At 43.1% G+C, this 22,139-nt stretch overlaps 1 protein-coding gene and 1 pseudogene across 1 annotated transcript in view; both read left to right on the top strand.

Moving 5' to 3' along the window:
* The window catches only part of HADHB (hydroxyacyl-CoA dehydrogenase trifunctional multienzyme complex subunit beta), a 52,555-nt gene that overhangs the window by 17,213 nt on the left and 13,203 nt on the right, over positions 1–22,139 (top strand). Inside the window, exons 5-7 of the mRNA XM_006162192.3 lie at positions 7,827–7,871; positions 13,945–14,044; positions 20,260–20,347. Coding sequence (XP_006162254.1) covers positions 7,827–7,871; positions 13,945–14,044; positions 20,260–20,347 — 233 coding nt within the window. The remainder of the gene's footprint in view (positions 1–7,826; positions 7,872–13,944; positions 14,045–20,259; positions 20,348–22,139) is intronic.
* LOC102500127 (60S ribosomal protein L10-like) lies at positions 4,491–5,256 on the top strand (annotated as a pseudogene).

Here is a 22,139-nt window from a genome sequence, read left to right as displayed (position 1 = left end):
AATCACCCCCCAGGGGGGATGTCCATGCTGCAATCCCTTCTCCTCCATTCTCCTCTTGGGATCTTGGGCATGCACGCACACGTGCCCAGTGTGAGTGTAAGCCACTGGGTCCAGGAATTGAACCGCGGTTGACTACATGGGAGTCTAGTGACATAGCCATTACACCAACTGCTGGGCCCACAGTCACTAATTTTTAAAAGTGCCAGAGAGGGCCTGCAGGCAGTGTGATGGTTAAGGGTGCTGGACTCCCACATGGCTGACTGCAGTTCAAGTCCTGAGCCTGGTGGCTTGCTTTCTTACCCCTCCCCGCCACCCCCCCCCACCGAATCTCTCGCTCTCTTTCTCTAGTCAAATGTAAATAAATAAATAAGTAAATAAATAAATGTTAAATAAAATAATTAGAAAAAAAAGTGCTGGAGAATGTTAGGTACCTCTCAAAAATAACAAGCCTAGGGACCAGCAGTTGGCATAATGGCTATGTTGCTGGACTCCTAGTAAACCACGGTTTGAATCCCGGACCCAGTAGCTTAAACTCATACCGGGTGTGTGTGCATACATATGTAAATAAATAAATGTTAAATAAAATAATTAGAAAAAAAAGTGCTGGAGAATGTTAGGTACCTCTCAAAAATAACAAGCCTAGGGACCAGCAGTTGGCATAATGGCTATGTTGCTGGACTCCTAGTAAACCACGGTTTGAATCCCGGACCCAGTAGCTTAAACTCATACCGGGTGTGTGTGCATACATATCAAAGATCCCGAGAAGAGAATGGAGGAGAAGGGATTGCGGTGTGGCCATCCCCCCAGGGGGTGATTTCTTGCTTTCTGTCTCTCTGTCTGTATCTGTCTTTCTGGTGAGTGCATGCACTCTATAGGAAAAAAACCTCTCCCCAAAATAAATAAATAGACAAGCCTATTATGTATTAATGAAAGACCTAAGATCTTGAAGCTATGTTAAGTGTTAAAAGCAAGCCTCAGAGCATTGTATATAACATACTATCATTCATGAAAGATAACCACAAATGTTCATTTGAAAACATGGTTTAGGCCCTATAGTAAAAATCTCTCTCAAAAAAAACAGGGACCAGCAGTTAGCGTAATGGCTATGTCGCTGGACTCCCACGTAGTCGACCGTGGTTCGTGTCCCAGACCCGGTGGCTTAAACTCATGCCAGGCGCGTGTGCGTGCGTGCCCAAGATCCCGAGAGGAGAAGGGAGGAGAAGGGATTGCGGCGTGGCCATCACCCCTGGGAGGTGATTTCTTGCTTTCTATCTCTCTGTCTCTCTCTGTCTATCTGGCGAGCACACGCACCTTATAGGAAAAACCTTTCCAAAAAAAATAATAATAAAATTTAAAAAAAAAACAAAAACATGGTTTAGAAAGTAATGCTAAAGTAAGGTGGTGAAGTTTCCTCATTTACTTGTTTTATCGATACAGTACCCATTTAACAGTGTTTCCATCATTCTTTGTGGTACTGACATAACAGCAGTGAGAGTAAGAACCTGAAGACTTTAGCTGCAGGAAAAAGATGAGGTGGAGTCCTCCTTGTACTCAGCAACAACAGTGTATGGGAAAAAATTCTATCAAGATAATAAAGTTCTTGGCTAGGAACACCTTTTTTTTTTTCCCCATAATGGCTGTTTGTATATTATGTAGGAATTCGATTACAGCTGTTTCACCAACTGTTAAAGAAATACAAACACCCCACTATGTACTTACACTATTTGAACATTTTCTTTTATAGTAGTATATGCATGAAGTTTGATTTGTGATATTCAGTACATTAGTGTAGCTTTGTTCCTTTTGTTTGTTGTGTTTTAATATAATTTATGATCCTGACGGAGGAAAAAAAGAAAATTCATGAGCAGTTTAGTAGTATAGAGAAAAGAAAATATTTGAGTAATGTCAGAGTGATAGTTAATGGTGAAGAAAGAATAAAAAATATTGTAAGGCAATTTTCATGTAAAGAACAAAAGTGGGCCCAGAGGGAACCAGCAGTTAGCGTAATGGCTATGTCGCTGGATTCCCACGTAGTCGACCGCGGTTCGTGTCCCGGACCCGGTGGCTTAAAACTCACGCTGGGCGCGTGTGCGTGTGTGCCCAGGATCCCGAGAGGAGAATGGAGGAGAAGGGATTGCGACGTGACCATCCCCCCTGGGGGGTGATTTCTCGCTTTCTGTCTCTATGTCTCTCTCTGTCTGTCTGGCGAGCGCACGTGCCCTACAGTGAAAATCTCTCCAAAAAAAAAAAAGTGGGCCCAGACACTTGGCATAAGTATTAGGGTGCCACTGCATGAAGCTAGAGTCGCATGGGAGGCCCAGGTTATTTTCCTAGACCCACCTCAATAGGCTGAGCATAGTAACATGAGCCTATTATCCTAGCTAGCTAACTGGGAGACTGTGGCAGCAGGATTATGGCGTGGTGAGCTTCTGTAAAACATTTAAATAAATAAATAAGGTTTATACGTTTCCCACAGCCAGCAGGGGGCATGGTGGTTAAGGCACTGGGCCCCACATGGCCAGCTGTGGTTCAGGTCCCAGAGTTGGTGGCATGCCCTGTAGCAAATTTTTAAAAATAATGATAATGGTAAATAAAATTAAATCATTGTTTTTAAAAATACCTTTTGGGCCCAGCAGGTGATATAGTGGCAAAGGCATTGGACTCCCACATGGTCAGCCGTGGTTTGAATCCTGGACCCGGCAGCTGGAAACTCATGCCAGGTGCAGATGCGTGTGTGCCCAAAATCCCAAGAGGAAAATAGAGGAGAAGGGATTGCAGCATGGCCATCCCCCTTGAGGGGGTGATTTTTCACTTTCTGTTTGTCTCTATCTCTCCTACTAGCACGTGTGACCTATGGCAAAAATCTCTCAAAAAACAAAAAACCTTTCTCTCTAATCATGGTATGGCTCCTTAGAAGAACAATTAGGCAAAAGAAGAAAAAAAAAGAAAAAGAAAAAAGAACAATTAGGCTGGGCCAGAGGAAATTTAGGGTAAGCCATAGCATCTTGAAGGGCTAGAAATAAAGTGCTTAAAAAAATTATGTCGGGACCAGCAGCTGGCATAATGGCTATGTCACTTGACTCCCATGTAGTTGACCGCGGTTCGAGTCCTGGACCAGGTAGCTTAAACTCACGTCAGGTGCATGTGAGTGCAGGCCCAAGATTCCAAGAGGATAATGGAGGAGAAGGGATTGTGGCATGGCCATACCCCCTGGAGGGTGATTTCTCACTTTCTGTCTCTCTGACTCTCTCTGTCTTTCTGGCAAGCACATGGGCCCTATAGCAAAAACCTCTCCAGAAAAAAAAAAAAAAAATTATGTCAAAAGAGACAGTACCAATCTGGAAGAATTCCTAGTCACCAAAACAGGAACAAATTGAGCAAGAAAATAAATTATAGTGACTTTGGATAATAACTTAGAATAAATATCTATGCTCTATCCTGGTATAAATAGCTGAATAGAGAAATACAGAAGAGAGAAGGGACAAATCTTCCTTACGCAAGAATTTTGGTTCATAAATATAGAAAGAATGAGGAAAAGAAATAAAATCACCATTAGAATACCATAGTAAAGGGACTAAAGGGTGGCAAAACAGTTAAAACACTACACTCTGCAAGGGAGTCCCACATGGGAAGGTTTCTGGTTCAAGTACTCCCAGAATGCACTGGGACACTCTTGCCTATGATCCAGGGCTGGTACAGGCAGGGGGTGGATCGTGTTATTCAGACCCTGCCTGGGGTGCTCTATCTCTCATTTCCTCTTTAGCTATCTTTATCTCTGTATCTCTAACTCAAAGAAGAGATAAATAAATTCAAAAATTGAATACACCGTCTTCCAGTAATTAGCGAAAATGAGGAACACAAAGGGAAGGAGGAGAGGCCCCCAATACATGTTCTCTAGGCCTTATAGAAAACATGGAGTTGTTCCTTTGGCAACATCCATGTGAATTTACAAGAAAGGTGATACTGTAGGCATCAAGGGAATGGGTACTGTTCAAAAAAGAGTGCCACAAATGTTACCATGGCAAAACAGAGTCTACAATGTTACCCAGCATGCTGTTGGCATTGTGAACAAACAAGTTAAGAGCAAGATTCTTGCGAAGAGAATTAACGTGCGTATTGAGCATATTAAGCATTCTAAGAGCAGAGATAGCTTCCTAAAATGTGTGAAGGAAAATGACCAGAAAAAGAAGGAAGACAAAGAGAAAGGGACCTGGGTTCAACTAAAGTGCCAGCCTGCTCCACCCAGAGAAGCACACATTGTGAAAACCAATGGAAAGGAGCCTGAGCTCCTGGAACCTATTCCCTATGAATTCATGTCATGATGGGTGTTAAAAATAAACTAATCTGTGGTCTATAAAAATGTTTGCCTTAATTGAGTAGAATTACGTTCCCTCCCCAAAGTTAATTTTTATTGGGCTCTAATTCATTTTGCAATATCTTTATTCAAATTTAGTATTTTTTTTTCACCTGAAAGATGTTATGTGATTTATACAACAAATAAAACTCAGTTGGGTCTCTTTGCCTCCGGTGCGCCACTGAAGATGTTGGTGTCAACATGGGCCACCACCCCGCCCAGTGTTACCAGTATTGTAAGAAGCCGTACCCAAAGTCGTGCTTCTGCCAAGGTGTCCCAGATGCCAAGATCCGCATCTTTGACCTGGGGCAGAAGAAGGCAGAAGTGGACGAATTCCCATTCTGGCCACATGGCATCAGATGAATATGAGCAGCTCTCGTCGGAGGCCCTGTCTGTGTTTGTTTAAACAAGGACATGGTGACAAGTTGTGGCAAAGATGGCTTTCATATCCAAGTGCGGCTCCAACCTTTTCATGTCATCTACATCAACAAGGTGTTGTCCTGTGCTGGAGCTGACAGGCTCCCCACAGGTACAAGGGGTGCTTTTGGGAAGCCCCAGGGCACTGTAGCTAAAGTCCACATTGGCCAGATTATCATGTTCATCCGCACCAAGCTGCAGAACAAGGAACATGTAATTGAGGCCCTCCGCAGGGTCAAGTTCAACCCTGGTCGGCAGAAGATCCACAGCTCAAAGAAGTGGGGCTTTATCAAGTTTAATGCTGATGAATTTGAAGGCATGGTGGCTGAGGAACACCTAATCCCTGATGGCTGTGGTGTCAGATACATCCCCAGTCGTGGTCCCCTAAGACTAGTGAAGAGCCTTGGACTCAGGGTTCATACTGTGCTCCTCTTTCTTCATCACAGTCACCAATAAATCTTAACTTCGGATCTCCTAAAAAAAAAAAAAACTCGGTTAGGAAAAAAAAATTGAATAAAATAAGATTAGTGAAATATTAAGGATCAGAGTATTTGCATAGCTTCAGTCTATTTCTCTTCCAAAATATGTATTAATTGTTGTGATGATTTTAACATGTGTCCACAAATTTCGTATTACACTTTCCACTAGGAAGTAGAGCTTAATTCTATTCCTGAGTATTGGGTGGATTTAGTGACCCACTTCTAACAAACTAACTTCAGAAATGGAAAAATAGTAACTTTATACTAGGAAGAACTGGCTGACACCATGTGAACTGGCCGATCAAGTTCACGTCATTGGTAGGGAGTCATGTTGATATCAGGCACCCTCATACGAGCAGTGGATGGGCATTTACCTCTGTGATCTTCCCCCAAAATCTAAACCCATTTTCAAAATATCCTGGAACAGAAAAAGAATATTAGTGGGAAAAAAGTGATGAGATACAGGTAAATTTAAGTAGCTCAGTGAATAGTGTTGCGTCAACTTTAACTTTTAAACTTTTGCTGTTGGGTGCGTGTGCTCACCAGAGAGAGGCATAGGGAGAGAAAGCTTGGCTATGTGGGCTCCAGCTACCTTAACAACCATGCCACCAGCTGGCCCTTAACGTTAATCTCTTCAAGTTATTTTATTCATGATGAAGTGCATGGACTCCTCAAAGACAAGACAGAGAGGAAAAGCACCCCTGGTGGGGGTCCCGTCATGCTACAGTTGCTTGTCTTCAGCCCGCTTTTTCATCAGGATCTCAGGCATTCTCCCAGCGTGATTTCAGGTGGCCAGGGATCTGAACCATGGTTGACCATTGGCTTCTAGCCCCAGAGTTGAGTTTGCTACCATTTTTGCCACCAAGCTGGGGTGCAGTGTTAATTTTTCAGTTTTAAGAGAGGTTTTTACTATAGGGCACAAGCACTCGCAGGAGAGACAGAAAGCAGCCATGCCATAATCCCTTCTCCATTCTCCTCTTGGGATTTTGGGCATGCATGCACATATGCCCAGAGTGAGGTTAAGCCACTGGGTCTGGGGCACATATGCCCAGAGTGAGGTTAAGCCACTGAGTCTGGGCTTGAACTGCGATCAACTATGTGGGAGTCCAGCAACGTAATCATTATGCCATCTGTTGGTCCCAATTTCTTAATAAGTATATCATGGTTATATATACAAAAATATTTACATTAGACAAAGCAGGATAAAAATTATGCAGAAACTTTCTTGTTCTGTAAATTTCAAATTACTTCAAAATGAAAGGTTTCTTTGTTTTTTGTTAGAGGTTTTTGTCTTAGGGCATGTGCACTAGCTGGAGAAACAGAGACAGTGAGAAGGAAAGTGAAAAATAACCCTCCCACGGGGGAGGGCCACACCACACTCCCTTCTCCATTCTACTCCTGGGATCTAGGGTATGCACGCACACACACCCGGCATGATTTTCAAGCCACTGGGTCTGGGACTCAAACTCTGGCCAGCCATGTGGGAGTCCAGTGATGTAACCACTACATCATCTACTGGTCCCCCAGACAAAAGGTTTCTTTAAAAGTCCTAGTGTGAGGCCAGCTGATGGCATGGTGATTACAGCCAGCTGCGTGGCTCTAGTCCTGAACCTGGCTTGAAAAACACACCAAGAGAAAACACACACATACACACACACACACACACACACACACACACACACACACACACACACACACCAGGAGCATGTGCATGCATGCCCAAATCTTGAGGGAAGAGTGGAGAAGGGATTTGCATGGCCATCCCCCGGGGGTGATTTCTCAGTTTCCCTTTCTCTCTCTCTCTCTCCAGTGAACGCACATGCCCTATAACTTAACTTAAAAAAAAAAATTCTAATACATTCCTTATATTCATTTGGGCATTACAAAATAAATAAATAATGTAGTTTAAAAATAAAATTAAAGGGGCCGGCCAGTCGTGTGGTGATTAAGGCACTGGACTCCCACATGGCCAACCACAGTGCAATTCCCAGACCTGGTGGCTTGCTTTCTCACTCTCCTTCTTTCTTTCTCTGATCTAATTGAAGAGTAATAATAAACAAACAAAATTAAATGATTCTTTAAAAAAATAATTTAAAAAGGAGGGTTGCCAAGTGGCATGGTGGTTAAAGGCACTGGACTCCCACATGGGTGACTATCGGTCAAGTCCTGGACTTAGTGACTTGCTTTCTCACTTTTCCTCTCTCTCTCTCTCCAGTCAAATAATAATAATAATAATAATAATAATAAAATAATATCTATATATTTAAATGAAGACCTTAAAGGTGGGGTTTTGTTTTAAAAACTAAGGTATGTCATGCTAAACATTAGAGTATTAGGCAATGTTTTTGTTCGATTCTTAGCAAGGTCAGTAGGAATTAAGGCTTGCCATGTTCTTAAGGATGGCAAAGAGTGAAGTCACACTGTTTCTTCACCTGAAACGGACGACTGCCTCGGATAGTAAAACGAGCATTTGCAACACCAGATGTTAGCTGATCTCTCAGTATTTCAAATGGAGTGACTTTTTTTAAATTGAAGCTCTAAGCTTTAGGTTTACATTTGTTATTTTCTTTCCCAAGGTATAAAGACCTAATGCCACATGATTTGAGCAGAGCAGCACTTACGTAAGTAAACATAGTTTCATTTCAGTTCTTACATTATTAAAGGCACTTTCTCTAGTTTTTATGCTTGAAACAGAATGTTCAATAGAATTTTCCTGTCTAGGATATATTAGTGCTTTTTCCTTTTTCTTTCGTTTGTGGATGTCTTAGCTTTTATGTGGTAAGGAAAAAACACTGGTTAGCTTTTACAAGATTAATAAGTTAATTCTACATTTTGGGGCGGGCAGATGGCGTGGTAGTTAAAGGCGCTGGACTCCCACATGGCCAACTGCAGTTCAAGTTCCAGACCTGGCAGCTTGGTTTCTCACTTTCCCGCTTTCTCTTTCTCTCTCTCTCGCTCTCTCACTCTGCCTTCTCTGGTCAAATTTAAAAAAAAAAAAGGTAAATGAGTAAAGTGAAATAAAACAATTGTTTGGAAAAAATAAAGTTAATTCATTTTAACTGTGTGAACTACACAAATGTGAGCAACTCATGAATGGCAGTGATCATGTTACGGGTTTGGCAGCGTCTTACCATGACAGTATTCATTAGTGAGTGCCCTGCCCGGCCACAGGCTAGATTGATCAGCCTAAGCACAATCCATGTATTTGATGATTGTCTTAGATAGGAACTAAAGAACTACATAAGGGTAGCGGAACAGATTGTGTATTAATAGATACTTATCTAGAGAGAAGCCTAGTAAGAGTTCTGATAATTCATGTCGAAGCCAAATCAAATGTAAGATTAGATTTGGTTCAGTGAGATCAAGATGATTGATGGGGTGAGAATCATGAACGCATGGCTGTCGCTAGGACAGATAGAACATGGAAGGCACTATCTCGTTGGTTTCCGTTGACAATGCCACAGCTACAATTCTTTCTTATTATGAGAAAAACCTTCAGCTGACCTTTCTGCTATATGTCGAAGCCAAATCAAATGTAAGATTAGATTTGGTTCAGTGAGATCAAGATGATTGATGGGGTGAGAATCATGAACGCATGGCTGTCGCTAGGACAGATAGAACATGGAAGGCACTATCTCGTTGGTTTCCGTTGACAATGCCACAGCTACAATTCTTTCTTATTATGAGAAAAACCTTCAGCTGACCTTTCTGCTAGTATTTTTTTTATTGCCATAGGACATATTCATTGCCAGAGAAAGAGACGTGTCTGACATGTTTTTTGGGTGGTGAGGCTGTGATTAGAACTGTGTAATTAGCCATGTAGGATCCAGCTGCCTTAACGTCGTACGCCCTACTGGCCCATCCTTTATGCCCATTCTTTATTTTATTTTATTTTATTTTTATTCAGTCATTTATTTTAATTTGATGAGAGAGAGACACACACAAAGAGAAGGAAAGTGAGAAAGCAAGCCACCAGGTCCAGGACTCAAACCGTGGTCAGCCATGTGGGAGTGTCCAGCACTTTGCCAGCCATGCCACCTGCTGGTCCCTGCCCATTCTTAATGTGGTTCAATTTCTCCTTTTTTTTTGTAATTTTTAAAAAGAATTATGCATTCAATTTTATTTATTATTCTTCAGTTTGACCAGAGAGAGAGAAAACAAGCTGCCAGGTCTGGGACTCAGACCACTTTGGACCATGTGGAAATCCAGCTCCTTAACCACCATGCTACCTGCCAGTCCCCAAGTTTCTCCTCTTTTTGTTAGACTTTCAAGAAAAAGTGAGAGGGACCAGCAGATAGTGTAGCAGTTAACGTCACTGGACTCCCACATGGCTGGCTGCCGTTGAGGGCACGACTTTTTTTTTGAAAATCACGTTGGGCATGTGTGCTTGCATGCCCAAGATCCCAGGAGGAAGATGGAAGAGATGGGATTGCAGCATGGCCATTCCCTTGGGCGCTGATTTCTCACTTTCTCTCCCTCTGTCTTTGTCTGTCTCTCTCTGGTGAGCACATGCACCCTATGGCTATAACCCCTCAACAAAACAAAACTAGCTCTCTTCCTCTTTCTCTTTTTTAAAGGTATTTTGCAAGTTCAGTTCTTACAGATTTGCATTTTTCTCTACGCATGCTTTCTCTTAAAAATTTCACCTACTTGGGGGACCAGCAGTTAGCGTGATGGCTATGTTGCTGAATTCCCATGTAGTTGACCGCGGTTTGAATCCTGGTCCCAGTGGCTTAAACTCATGCTGGGCGCGTGTGCATGCGTGCCCAAGATCCGGAACCCCACATTGTTTAATGTGGTTCAAGTCTCAGACCCAGTGGCTTAAAACTCACACTGGGCATGTATGCGTGCGTGTCCAGGATCCTGAGAGGAGAATGGAGGAGAAGGGATTGTGGCATGACCGCCCCCCTTCCTGGGGGGGGTGTTGGACAGGTAATTTCTCGCTTTCTTTCTCTCTGTCGCTCCAGCAATGGCGTGCTCCCCATGGCAAAAATCTCTCTAAAAAAATATTTTAAAATTTCGCCTACTTGGGGGCCAGCAGGTGGCTTAGTTAAGGGCACTGGAGACTCCCACATGGCCAACTGTAGTTTGAGTCCCGGACCTGGCAGCTTGCTTTCTCACTTTCTCTCTTGCTCTCTCAGTCTCTCTCTGTCTGGTCAAATTAAAATAAATAAGTAAATAAATAAATAAAGTTAAATAAAATAATTCTTAAAAAAAAAAACCCTACTTATTTTTTGATTTTTTTGTTGGTGACTACCAAATCTCTAAATTTGGCTTTTTAGATTCCTTAAACTCAGAATATTCAAAAAAAAAAAAAAAAGATTTTTTCCCCCAAATTCTGCTTCTTTACCTCTCTCTGAAAGTGATGATGTTGTGATCCCAGACTGTAAGCTTGCATGTTTTTTCTTAACTTTTGATTTTAAAAAATGTAAAATGGGGCGTGGCTTGATGGTTGAGGCACTGGACTCTCACATGGCTGACCACAGTTCAAGTCCCAGACCTGGCAGTTTGCTTTCTCACTCCCCTCCTCTTTCTCTCTCTCTCTCACTGTCTCTCTCTGGTCAAATTGAATAATAATAATAATTAATAAAATTAAATGTATAGTTCTAAAAAGTACTTTAAAAAAAGAAAATTGTCAAATGTATAATAACATTGAAATAATAATATGGTGACCACCCAATATCCCCCACCTGTACTAAATGATTTTCATGACTTCCCTTAATTTCCTGTATGTCTGTGTGGATTGTGCTGTTTGCGGAAAGCTGCAGATACATGACTTTTCAGCCCTATGTATGTCGGCATTTATATCTCTAGAGGGATCCTACCTATTAACCACAATGGCCATTACCGTAACTAAGATAGTAACAATGATTCTGTGATAACTTGTAATATCTAGTTCATTCTCAGTTGTTCTGAGAACGTGTAAAAAACAAGATTTTTTCAGACCAGGATTCCATCCAGGTCCACATCACAAATGGATTTGATTATTAGATTTGATTTGACTTGAAAAGACATACGCTCAGGCCAGCTGTCCCATAGATGTCTCACATCCTGGATGTTTCTTCATGAGGATTTCTTCTTTTAATAACTCTCCTGCCTGAATTCCCTGTTTAGTGGAAGTTAGGTCCAGAGATTAAACACTTTTTGTTAAGAACGCTTTGTGGGTAAAACGGAGTCTCACGTCACATGAACAGGCACGTGGGGGGGGGGCAAACCTAATCCCTTGTCGCGGTGGTCAGACTGCCAGATCTTTTATTATAAAGGTACACTTTTCCCCTGGGCGACTAGTAAATAATCCCTGCGGGATGTCTTGGCACCATGTAAATACTTGTGTCCTGACAACCTCTTACCCAGTGGTTTTTAGCAACTATTGATAACTTTAATAAGTGAATCAGTTATGAAATTGGAGATGACAAATTTATGATTTTTAAAATTCTCTCATGTTTTCTATAAAGAACAGCTTTCCTTTTCTTTTTAAATTGATGTTGAAGATTTAGGAATGTTTTATCTTATAGCCACGTTTAGTCAGGACTATTTTAGAAGCTCAGCTTTTCCCACATTTTATCTGTGGGAATTCCTTCAGGTTGATCCTCGTATCCTTTTGTTTTTTTGGTATGATATTTTTTGAGGTATAATTTGTATTCAGTAAACTACACAGATTTTATTTTATTTTTAGGTTTTTGCCATAGGGTAAGTACACTCACCAGAGAGACAGACAGAGAGAGGGAAATCATCATCCCTCAGAGGGATGGCCTTGCCACAGTTTTTTCTCTTCCATTCAGCTCTTGGGATTTTGGGTATGCATACACACTTGGCATAATTTTCAAGTCACTGGGTCTCAGACTCAAACTGTGGTTGGCCATATGGAAGTCAGCGCCTTAACCACCATGCCACCTGCTGGCCCCAACTAGACAGATTTTAAGAGTATAGTTTGATGAGTTTTGACAAGTATGTATGGTTGTGTTTTTGTTTTTGATACAGTCCCATTCAACTTCGAATGCTTCCTTAATTTGGGGAGAGAAAAACAAAAGATAAATAAGCTCTACTTTGTACTTTGCCTCAGACCTGGTGTCAGTCAGTTCTTTAAAAAACTCTTGTTGGGCTCAGCAGGTGGCATGGTGGTTGAGGCGCTGGACACTGCCACATGGCTGACCACAGTTTCAGTGCCAGACCTGGCGGCTTGCTTTCTCACTTTCCTTCTCTCTGTCTGTCTTTCTTTGGTCAAATTGAAATAAATGAATGAATAAATTAAATAAATAACTCTTTAAAAAAAAAACAAAACAGGGACCAGCAGTTGGTGTAACGGCTATGTTGCTGGACTCCCATGTAGTTAACTGCGGTTTGAGTCCCAGACTTGGTGGCTTAAACTCACGCCAGGCATGTGTGTGTGCGTGCCCAAGATCCCGAGGGGAGAAAGGAGGAGAAGGGATTGCAGCATGGCCATCCCCACTGGGGGATGATTTCTCTCTTTCTCTCTGTCTCTCTCTGTCTTTCTGGCAAGCACACATGCCCTATAGCAAAAACCTCTCAAAACAAAGCCAAAAAAACCCCAACTAACCAACAAAAGCTTTTGTCCTTGGACCAACTGTGGCAAAGTGGTTAGGGCATTGGACACTACATAGCCGGCTGCACAGTTGAGTTCCAGACCTCGTGGCTTGACAGTCACTGTGGGTGCATGTGCATACCTGCCCAAAATCTCAAAAGGGGGGAGAAATGGAGGAGGGATTGCAGTGTGACCAATCCCCTGTGGGCGGTGCTCTCTCACTTCCGCCCTCTCCTGTTATCTCCCTGTCTCCAGTGACTGCAATTGCCCTTTTGAAAATTGAAAAAAAAAACAAAACAATAACCAAAAAACTGCTGTCGTTTTAATGGGAAATGGCATTTAGAAACCAAGTCTGAGTTCACGGTATGCTTGTTCCCACTGGGATGTTATTTTTCTAGTTTCTATCCATGGGCAGAGTAATATATGTTATTTCAATACTGTTTATATTGAAATTTCAAATGTAACATACCCAGGGTTTTACTTCATCTCTTTGATTTTATGTTACTCTTTTTTTTAAGGATTTTGCCTTAGGGAATGTATGCTTTCTGGGAAGAGACAGATTGTGAAAGGAAAGTGAAAAACCATCCCCAGGGGCTGGCCACGCTGTAATCCCTTCTCCTCCATTCTCTTCCTGGGTGCCTGGTGTGATTTCCAAGCTGCCAGGTCTGGGACTCAAACAGCAGTCAGCCATGTGGGAGTCCAACTGCCTTAACCAACACGCCACGTGCTGGCCCCATGTATGTTACTCTTTTTGTTGAAAACTTTGGTTTCTACTGACCTTAACTAATATTAATGTTTACTTACCTGTTTTATTCTGTTCTGATTTTTATTATATTCTGTTCTGTTCTAATTTTTTTAATTGCCAAAAGGCTCATGTGCTCACTAGAGAGAGACAGAGAGAGGGGAAGAGAGGGAGAAAGCATCCCCCAGTGGGTTATGACCTCCTCTATTTCCCATCCTGTCGGGATTTGGGGCACACAGACATGTGTCCAGCGTATTTCCCAAGTCACCGGGGCCGGGACTCACACAGTGGTTGGCCATGTGGATTATGTCTCCCTTAACCACTAGGCTGTGAGGCCTGCCTTCCAAATTATTTTTTTCTCTGTAGCTTCTCATTACTAATTAAGAACCAAACGGATTTCTGCTTTTAGGGGTTTATTGCATCGGACCAATGTCCCAAAGGAAGTTGTTGATTATATTGTCTTTGGCACAGTTATTCAGGAAGTGAAAACAAGCAATGTGGCAAGAGAGGTGAGTAAACAAACTTTTTCTTTTTTTTGTTTTTAATTTGCCAGGGGACATGTGCACTCACCAGAGAGAGAGAGAGACAGCACCTCCAATGGGGCTTTGATCATACCACAATTCCTGCTCTTGCATTTCTCCTTTCTTTTAGGATTTTAGGCACACACACATATATCCAGGGTGTTTGCCAACCATGGGGTCTGGGACTTGGACTGTGCCGTCAGCCACATGGGATCTAGCTCGCTCTTTCCTTTTTTGTTTTTTGTCTTGGTATGGTTTTTGCCATATGGCATATGCACTTGCCAGGGGAGAGAGAGAAATCACCCCTCTAGGGATGATGTCCATTTTGCTTTTTCTTCTCCATTCTCCTCTTGGGATTTTGGACATGGACGTCAAATGGCTGGCATGATTTCTAAGCCACCGGGTCTGGGACTTGAACCATGCAGTCGGCCAAGGGAGATCCAGTTCCTTAATCTCAGTGCCACCTGTTGACCCCTAAGACTTTGACTTATTTTTAAATGTCAGCATTTTGCCAAGAACTAATTTTGAAGCTGCTGTCCGTTGGAGGGAGCCTTGCTCACTCATTTGTTCCTATTGACTAGGCGGCACGTAGGGCAGGTTTTAGTACTGATTCACAGGGGTTTACTTTTACCCCAGTTGGCGTAGATCCATGTCGTATTTATTGGGCAACCTAGTTAATGACAAGCCTTGGCACTTCTGTGACTTGTTCTTCAGGCGTTTCACAGTGTAGAGTCCAAACGCGCCTGAGCTTGCTTTAATTTGAAAGTGATTACTTGGATAAAGTTGGCTCCATGTCCATTTCCATGTGCGTGCTAAGCATTTTCCTTGTTTCTGGCCTGTGCTGTCCGTATGGTCGTGTTCAGTCAGGTCGCGAGGGTAGTAACGCCCTTCACTGTCAGCCAGAGAGAAGCGCGGAGCGGCAGGACTGTAGTAGTCGTTCTGCTTCGCCTTTAGCCATCATGAAGGTTCCAACCGCTGAAGGCCTGGCGTTTCTGCAGTTCACAGATATCAGCTGTGTGTTGTTAGGGCAATGAAGAATTAGAATACAAAGGGTTTTTTCCCCACCTCCTGAGATTTTTTTTTTCCCCCTGGACCTTCACATTTCTGACTGTGTCAAATGTAGCAATTTCATGAATATGTCAAACTGTTCATGATATAGTTTCAGTTTTTATATTCTAGAAATAACAAAGTGACTTTTTAAAGAGCACTTAAAAAGTAAATATTGGGGCCAGCAGGTAGCATGGTGGTTGAGGTGGTCAATTCCCACATAACTGACCACAGTTCATGTCCTGGACCTGACGGCTTTAAAATCACAATAAACAAACAAATAAATATTAAGACTATATTTTCCCTGTATTTCTGTCCTTTAAAACTAAAGCCATCATGTTTTTCATTTCCTGTTTTTTTTACATATTTTTAAAAAATTTTGCCAGAGGGCATGTGGGCTCATAGGAGATAGAGAAAGTGAGAAAGCCTCTCCCCATGGGGAATGGTTGTGCAGCTGTGCTGTAATCCCCTCCTCCGTTTCTCCTTCCTCTCAGCACCTTGGGCATACATGGACATGTACCTGGTGTGGTTTTCAAACTTCCAGGTCTGGGACTTGCACTGTGCTGTCAATCATGTGAGATTCAGCTGCCTTAACCACTGTGCCACTGGTTGGCTCGCCATAATGTTGTTTTTGTTGTTTTGTTTTTAAGAATTATTTATTTAATTCTATTTGTTGTTATTATTTTTTAATTTGACCAGAGAGAGAGAGAAAGGGAAAGCAAGAAAGCAAGCCGCCAGGTCCAGGACTTGAACTACAGTCAGCCTTGTGGGAATCCAGTGCCTTTAACCATGCGCCACTTGCTATCAGCCCACCCCTCACCATAACATTTTACTCTGAAATTTTTTCTGGAAATTTTACATTCATACAGGGATCTCAGCTTACTGATTGACGTAAGGTAGACTCTCCCGTCCCGCCCTAGGCTTATCAGTTATGCTGTGCTCCATGTTATTTTTGCAGTAGTCTCAGGGGAGGTCGAGTTGAGGGATATATGTTATGAGAAGGCCACTTTTTTAAGGTTTATTTATTAGTTTCTACCATGATTGAGAGAGAGACAGACAGAGGGGCAGGAACCCTCAACCGGATCTCGACACAGCCATCTCCCCAGCATCAGTGAGCCCCACATCACGAGCATGCATGGGTGCTTACGAAGATCTCCGGGTGGAAAACCGGCCCCTCCCGTGTAGGTCAGCCTTGCAGAGCATTGCATTTTACCCTGCGCCACTGTTTGACCCCAAGAATGTAATTTTGCAGTTGTGTGTTAGCTAAAAGTAAATGTAATTTTCAGCTGAAGAACTTCTTTAGGACCTATGGTCTGTATTATAATGTGAACATGAAATCCTATGAGGCTTCCAGTGTTCCCATGAGCACTGAAAGGACTCGGGTATTTTTCTGCTCTTCAACTTAACTCAGCGACATCTTCCTTCTTTCCCCTTAGTGCTTTGAGAGCTATTCATACTTTAAATAGAAGCATATGGACAGAGGTCACCCCAACCACGTCTATTTAAAAGCTCCTTCAGTCCTGAGAGTCAACTGGGGCCAAGGGTAACATGAGCTAGACAGGCTCTCACGAGGATCAGGCCACCCTGCGACCTGAGTGCCCCTCACACTTGCCCCACTGGGGAGCTCTCCTCTGGCCCTAAAGACTCGCCTCCCACTTCCTGTGGATTGGTGAAAGTTGAGAGGCTGATAACGGAGTTGCCAGGCAGGGGTTCTCTGCAAAGTCCAATCAGGCTACCTGGAAAGACCAGAATGAGAGCCCGGGGCATGTACACAGCGTAACACTTTACTGTTTCTATCGATTATGGTAAATAGTTGAAAAATAGTACAAGTGTGAAGGTCAAAGTCAGTTAAGAAACACTGAATCTATTTAGACTTGTGGAAACATTGGCTTTACCAAATCAGAGGATAGTTCATATTGTGAGAATAATTATGAACAGTTTTAGAAAATGGTCAACAAAAATGAATTCCTTTGTAATAGGATCCAGAATTTCATAGTAAATAGTGAATGAGGGGGGACTAGGTAGAATCGGGAGCTTTGTGTGTTTTTTTTTTTTTTTTTTAAGATTTTTGCCATAGGGCATCTGCCCTTAGTGGAGAGAGACAGAGAAAGACGGAGAGAGGGAAAGTGAGAAACCACCCCCATGGGGGTTGGCCATGCTGCAGTTCCTTCTCCTCCATTCTCCTCTTGGGAGTTTGGGCATGCACACACATACACTGGTGTGATTTTTAAGCTGCCAGGTCCAGGATTTGAACCCAGTCAGCTATGTAGGAATCCAGTACCTTAACTACCATGCCATGTGCTGCCCCACATTAGGAGCTTTACTTTAACTTTCTTTTTTTTTTTTTCATTTATTTCTTTGATTGTGAGAAAGAGACAGACAGACACCCCGACAGGGCTTTCTCATGCCGTGACGCCCTTCCCCCAATTCTCCAGCCAGTCTGGGTCCACAGCAACAGTCCCCACGGGTTTTAGGTCACCTTCGGATCCAAACCCACAGTTCAGTGTGGCTTCTACCACTGCAGGCTGTGTGCTCCCGCCTGACCCACTGAGGCGTGGCCACTACAGCTTTACTTTTAAAGAGAAAGTTAAATTTTAGGAAAGAACCGTTTTATCATTCTAGTTCAGTAATTCTTTATGTAAACAAAAGTGGAGGCAGGCATTGGTGTTTTTTTTTTTTTAAAGAATTATTTTACTTAACTTTATTTATTATTATTATCATTATTATTTTCCAGTTTTGATCAGAGAGAGAGGAAGTGAGAAAGCAAGCCACCAGGTCCGAGACTTGAACCGTGGTTGGTTGGCCATGTGGGAGTCCAGTGCCCCTATCCACCACGCCACCTGCCGGCCCCAGGCATTGGTGGTTTTTTGGCAGCATAATTACCCAATAAAATTATTGATGTCCTCATTTCATGTTTGCTCTTTTTTTAAGTATTTTATTTTATTTATTATTATTATCTTAATATACTATAGGGCATATGTACTCACCAGAGATAGAGAGGGAAAGTGAGAACATAAACCACCAGGGCTGGGACTCGAGCTGAAGTCAGCCGTGTGAGTCTAGCATCCCAACTACCATGCCATCTGCTGGCCCCTCACGTTTGCCTTTTACTGTGCTATCACAGAATCCCAATTTTGTGAGACATTGGAGGACCTCTGTTCTTCCAAAGGCTCTGAAATCACAGAGTACTCTCTTTTGAGTCTCCTGAGTGTTACCATCTGAGCAAGTTTTCTCCTTTCTGCTCGTAGGCTGGTCTGACCCTTATTTGTCAAGAGGCTCACTTGTGACTCAAGCAGTCCTCCAAGGTCGCTTTCATCCACTTGAGCTTCTGTGTATTTGGCAAGTTTTCCAATTCCACTTTTCATTGCTCCTGTAGAATACTGTCTGAAGTATCAAGTGGTTGGTGAGAGACACTATCAATGAGGAGAGATGGGCCTGAAGTGGGCAGGGCGGGAACTCTGTATGAATGATCAACTCTTTAGAAACATTTTCAGGGGCCAACAGATGGCATGTAGTTAGGGCACTGGACTCCCATATGGCCGACTGCATTTCAAGTCCCAGACCCAGTGGCTTAAAAATCATGCTGGGGGGGGAACCAGCAGTTGGTGTAATGGTTGTGTCGCTGGACTCCCATATAGTTGACCATGGGTCGAGTCCCGAATCCAGTGGCTTAAAGTCACTCTGGGCACATGTGCGTGTGTGCCCAAGATCCCAAGAGGAGAATGGAGGAGAAGGGATTGCGGCATGGCCATCCCCCCGGGGGGTGATTTCTCACTTTCTCTCTCTCTGTCTGTCTCTCTCTTTCTGGCAAGCGCATGTGCCCTATAGCAAAAACCTCTCCAAAAAAAAAATATCATGCTGAGGGGTGGGGGGGCAGGTGGCATGGTGGTTAAGGGCACTGGACTACCACATAGCCAGCTACAGTTCGAGTCCTGGACCTAGCAGCTTGCTCCGGGGAGTGATTTCTTACTTTCTCTCTGGTGAGTGCACGCACCTTATTTTATGTTTTCATGTTTGATGATGTTTGCTGTGTTAGTTTTATTACTGCAGGGACACAGATCAGGAGGATTCTATCCCTTTGTACATTTCCCCATTCCATCATCTGTGTTTAACATGTTTACTTTAAGTATATTTGAAATTTTATACAAGTTTAAATCAAATTATATGTTGATATTCTTGAAGTCCCTGAATAAAGCACTAGTAAGAAATTCGTTGAGGGACCAGCAGGTGGCGTGGTGGTTAAGGCACTGGACACTCCCACATGGCTGACCACAGTTCAAGTCCTGGACCTGGTGGCTTGCTTTCTCTCTCTCTCTCTCTCTCTCTCTCTGTGTGTGTATCTCTCTCTAGTCAAATAAATGAATAAATAAGTAAACTTAAATAAATTTTTTTTAAAAAAAGAAATGAGTTGAGAGGAGAGTGTCATAGCCTTCTGTGCCACAGTAGAAACCAGCCACCAGGAATTTCGTAGAGTGCCTGTTGATTAATGGCTAAGTAAAAATTAGTAAACTAATTTGTGTGATGGGCTTCATTTTTTTTTTTTTTAATTTATTTATTTATTTTTTTTTTTTGGAGAGATTTTTACTGTAGGGCGCGTGCGCTCACCAGACAGACAGAGAGAGACATAGAGACAGAAAGCGAGAAATCCCAGGGGGGATGGTCACGCCGCAATCCCTTCTCCTCCATTCTCCTCTCGGGATCTTGGGCACGCACGCACACGCACCCGGCGTGAGTTTTAAGCCACCAGGTCCGGGACACGAACCGCGGTCGACTACGTGGGAGTCCAGCGACATAGCCATTACGCTAACTGCTGGTTCCCGGGCTTCATTTTTTTAAAAAAATATTTCTTTATTTAATTTGAGTTATTATTTTTTTAATTTGATCAGAGAGAGAGAGAGAGAGCAAGATAAGGAGAAAGTGAGAAAGCAATCTGCCAGGTCTAGGACTTGAACTGCAGTTAGCCACATGGGAATCCAGCACCTTAACCACCATGCCACCTGCCAGCCCGATGGGTTTCATTTTATTTTAAATACTGCTCTGTAGACTGTTAAATGGGGATCCCCTTTTCTAATTCACCACACAGAGAAGAAATACTGAAAGCTTCATTTATAAGATGCATTTTCTTTGTAAGTGACCCCTCTTTGTGTTTTCCAAAGGCTGCCCTTGGAGCTGGCTTCTCTGACAAAACCCCCGCCCACACAGTCACCATGGCTTGCATCTCCTCCAACCAGGCTATGACCACAGGTATGTTTAAGTGGAAGTAGAAGGTACATGTTAGTTTTCCTTTGTTTTTTTTACATGATCACAAAAAACTGGTTGTAACAGGAGTGAATGATTATCACAGATCTCTGTGTTTTTTTGTTTGTTTGTTTGTTTTAATTTTGCTTAAGGGTGCATGTACTGGCCTTAGAGAAAGAAAGAAACATGAAGAGGGAAAAAGCACTCCCCCCCCAGGGGGGGTTTAGTTACACCGCAATCCTTCCTCCTCCATTTCTCCATCCCGTTGGGATTTTGGGCACACACGCACACACACCTGGCTTGATTTTCAAACCTCTGGGTCCAGTATTCAAACCATGTGGTCAGCCTTGTGGAATCTGACTCCTTTAACCACTGGGCCATGAAGCTGGCTCTCTACATTTGTGGGGGTTTTTTTTGTTTTGTTTTGTTTTGTTTTGTTTTGAGAGGTTTTTGCTATAAGGCTCGTGCGCTCACCAGAAAGACAGAGAGAGACAGAGAGACAGAAAGTAAGAAATCATTGCCCAGGGGGTATGGCCACACCGCAATCCCTTCTCCTCCATTCTCCTCTCGGGATCTTGGGCACGCATGCACACACGCCCGGCATGAGTTTTAAGCCACCAGGTCCAGGACTCGAACCGCAGTCGACTACATGGGAGTCCAGCGACATAGCTATTACAGTAACTGCTGGTCCCTGGGGGTTTCATTTTTTATTATTATTTTATTTTATTTATTTTTTATTATTTTTAAATTTGCTATCAGGCACACACACTTATTAGAGGGAAAAAGAGGGAGAGGGACAGTGAGAAAGCAAGTTACCAGATCTGGGACTCAAACTATAGTCAACCATGTGAGAGTCTAGTGTCTTAACCACCACATCATCTGCTGGCCCTTGTTTTGCTTTTCTTTTTTCGTTTTTGGAGAGGTTTTTGCTATAGGGCATGTGCGCTCGCCAGAGAGACAGAGAGAGACAGGGAGACAGAAAGCGAGAAATCACCCCCCAGCGGGGATGGCCACGCTGCAATCCCTTCTACTCTCTTCTCCTCTTGGGATCTTGGGCATGCATGCACACGTGCCCAGTGTGAGTTTAAGCCACCAGGTCCAGGACTCGAACTGTGGTCGACTACATGGGAGTCCAGCAACATAGCCATTATGCCAACTGCTGGTCCCTATTTATTTGTTTTAATTTGACCAGAGAGGGATAGAAAGAGAGAGAGAGGGAAAGTGAGAGAGCAAGCTGCCAGGTCCAGGACTTGAACCATGGTTGATCATGTGGGAGTCTAGCACCCTTAGCCACCACACCACCTGCCGGCCCCAAACTTGTGGGACTTTTAATAGCATCAGTTCATAGTGGTTCATAGTGGGAAAAGACTGGAAACCCAGAAGAGTTAGTCATCAGGTGCTCTTTCAGTAGCATCCAGGCCAGCGTGGGCAGCCTACCCTGTGGGCGGCAGGGAATGGTGTCAGAGGCAGTGACTGGGGCCTTCTCCACTTGGAGCAGCCTATGACAGGCCTAGTTAGAGCAGCAGAATACTCACTGGTGGCCAGGCGGGGTAGGGGGCTGCCTTACATCTCAAAACTAGACTTTCTCTGGTAGTACAGGGGAACATTCTCTCACAGGAGAGAAAAAATCTTTCTGAAACTAACACTGGGAGCGTATGTTGGGTCTTCAGAAAAGTCACGATGTATTTTTTCTATGCAGAAATGTGTCATGACTTTTCTGACAACCCAAAAGAATATGCAAGATGTTCTGGTTTAGAACATAATTTGTTGGAGAGTTGGTCCAATGGATATTTCCAGA

This window comes from Tupaia chinensis, unplaced genomic scaffold (assembly GCF_000334495.1).
Source record: "Tupaia chinensis unplaced genomic scaffold, TupChi_1.0 Scaffold139757_1, whole genome shotgun sequence".
Lineage (NCBI taxonomy): Eukaryota > Metazoa > Chordata > Mammalia > Scandentia > Tupaiidae > Tupaia > Tupaia belangeri.
This window is presented reverse-complemented; position numbering and strand designations above follow the sequence as displayed.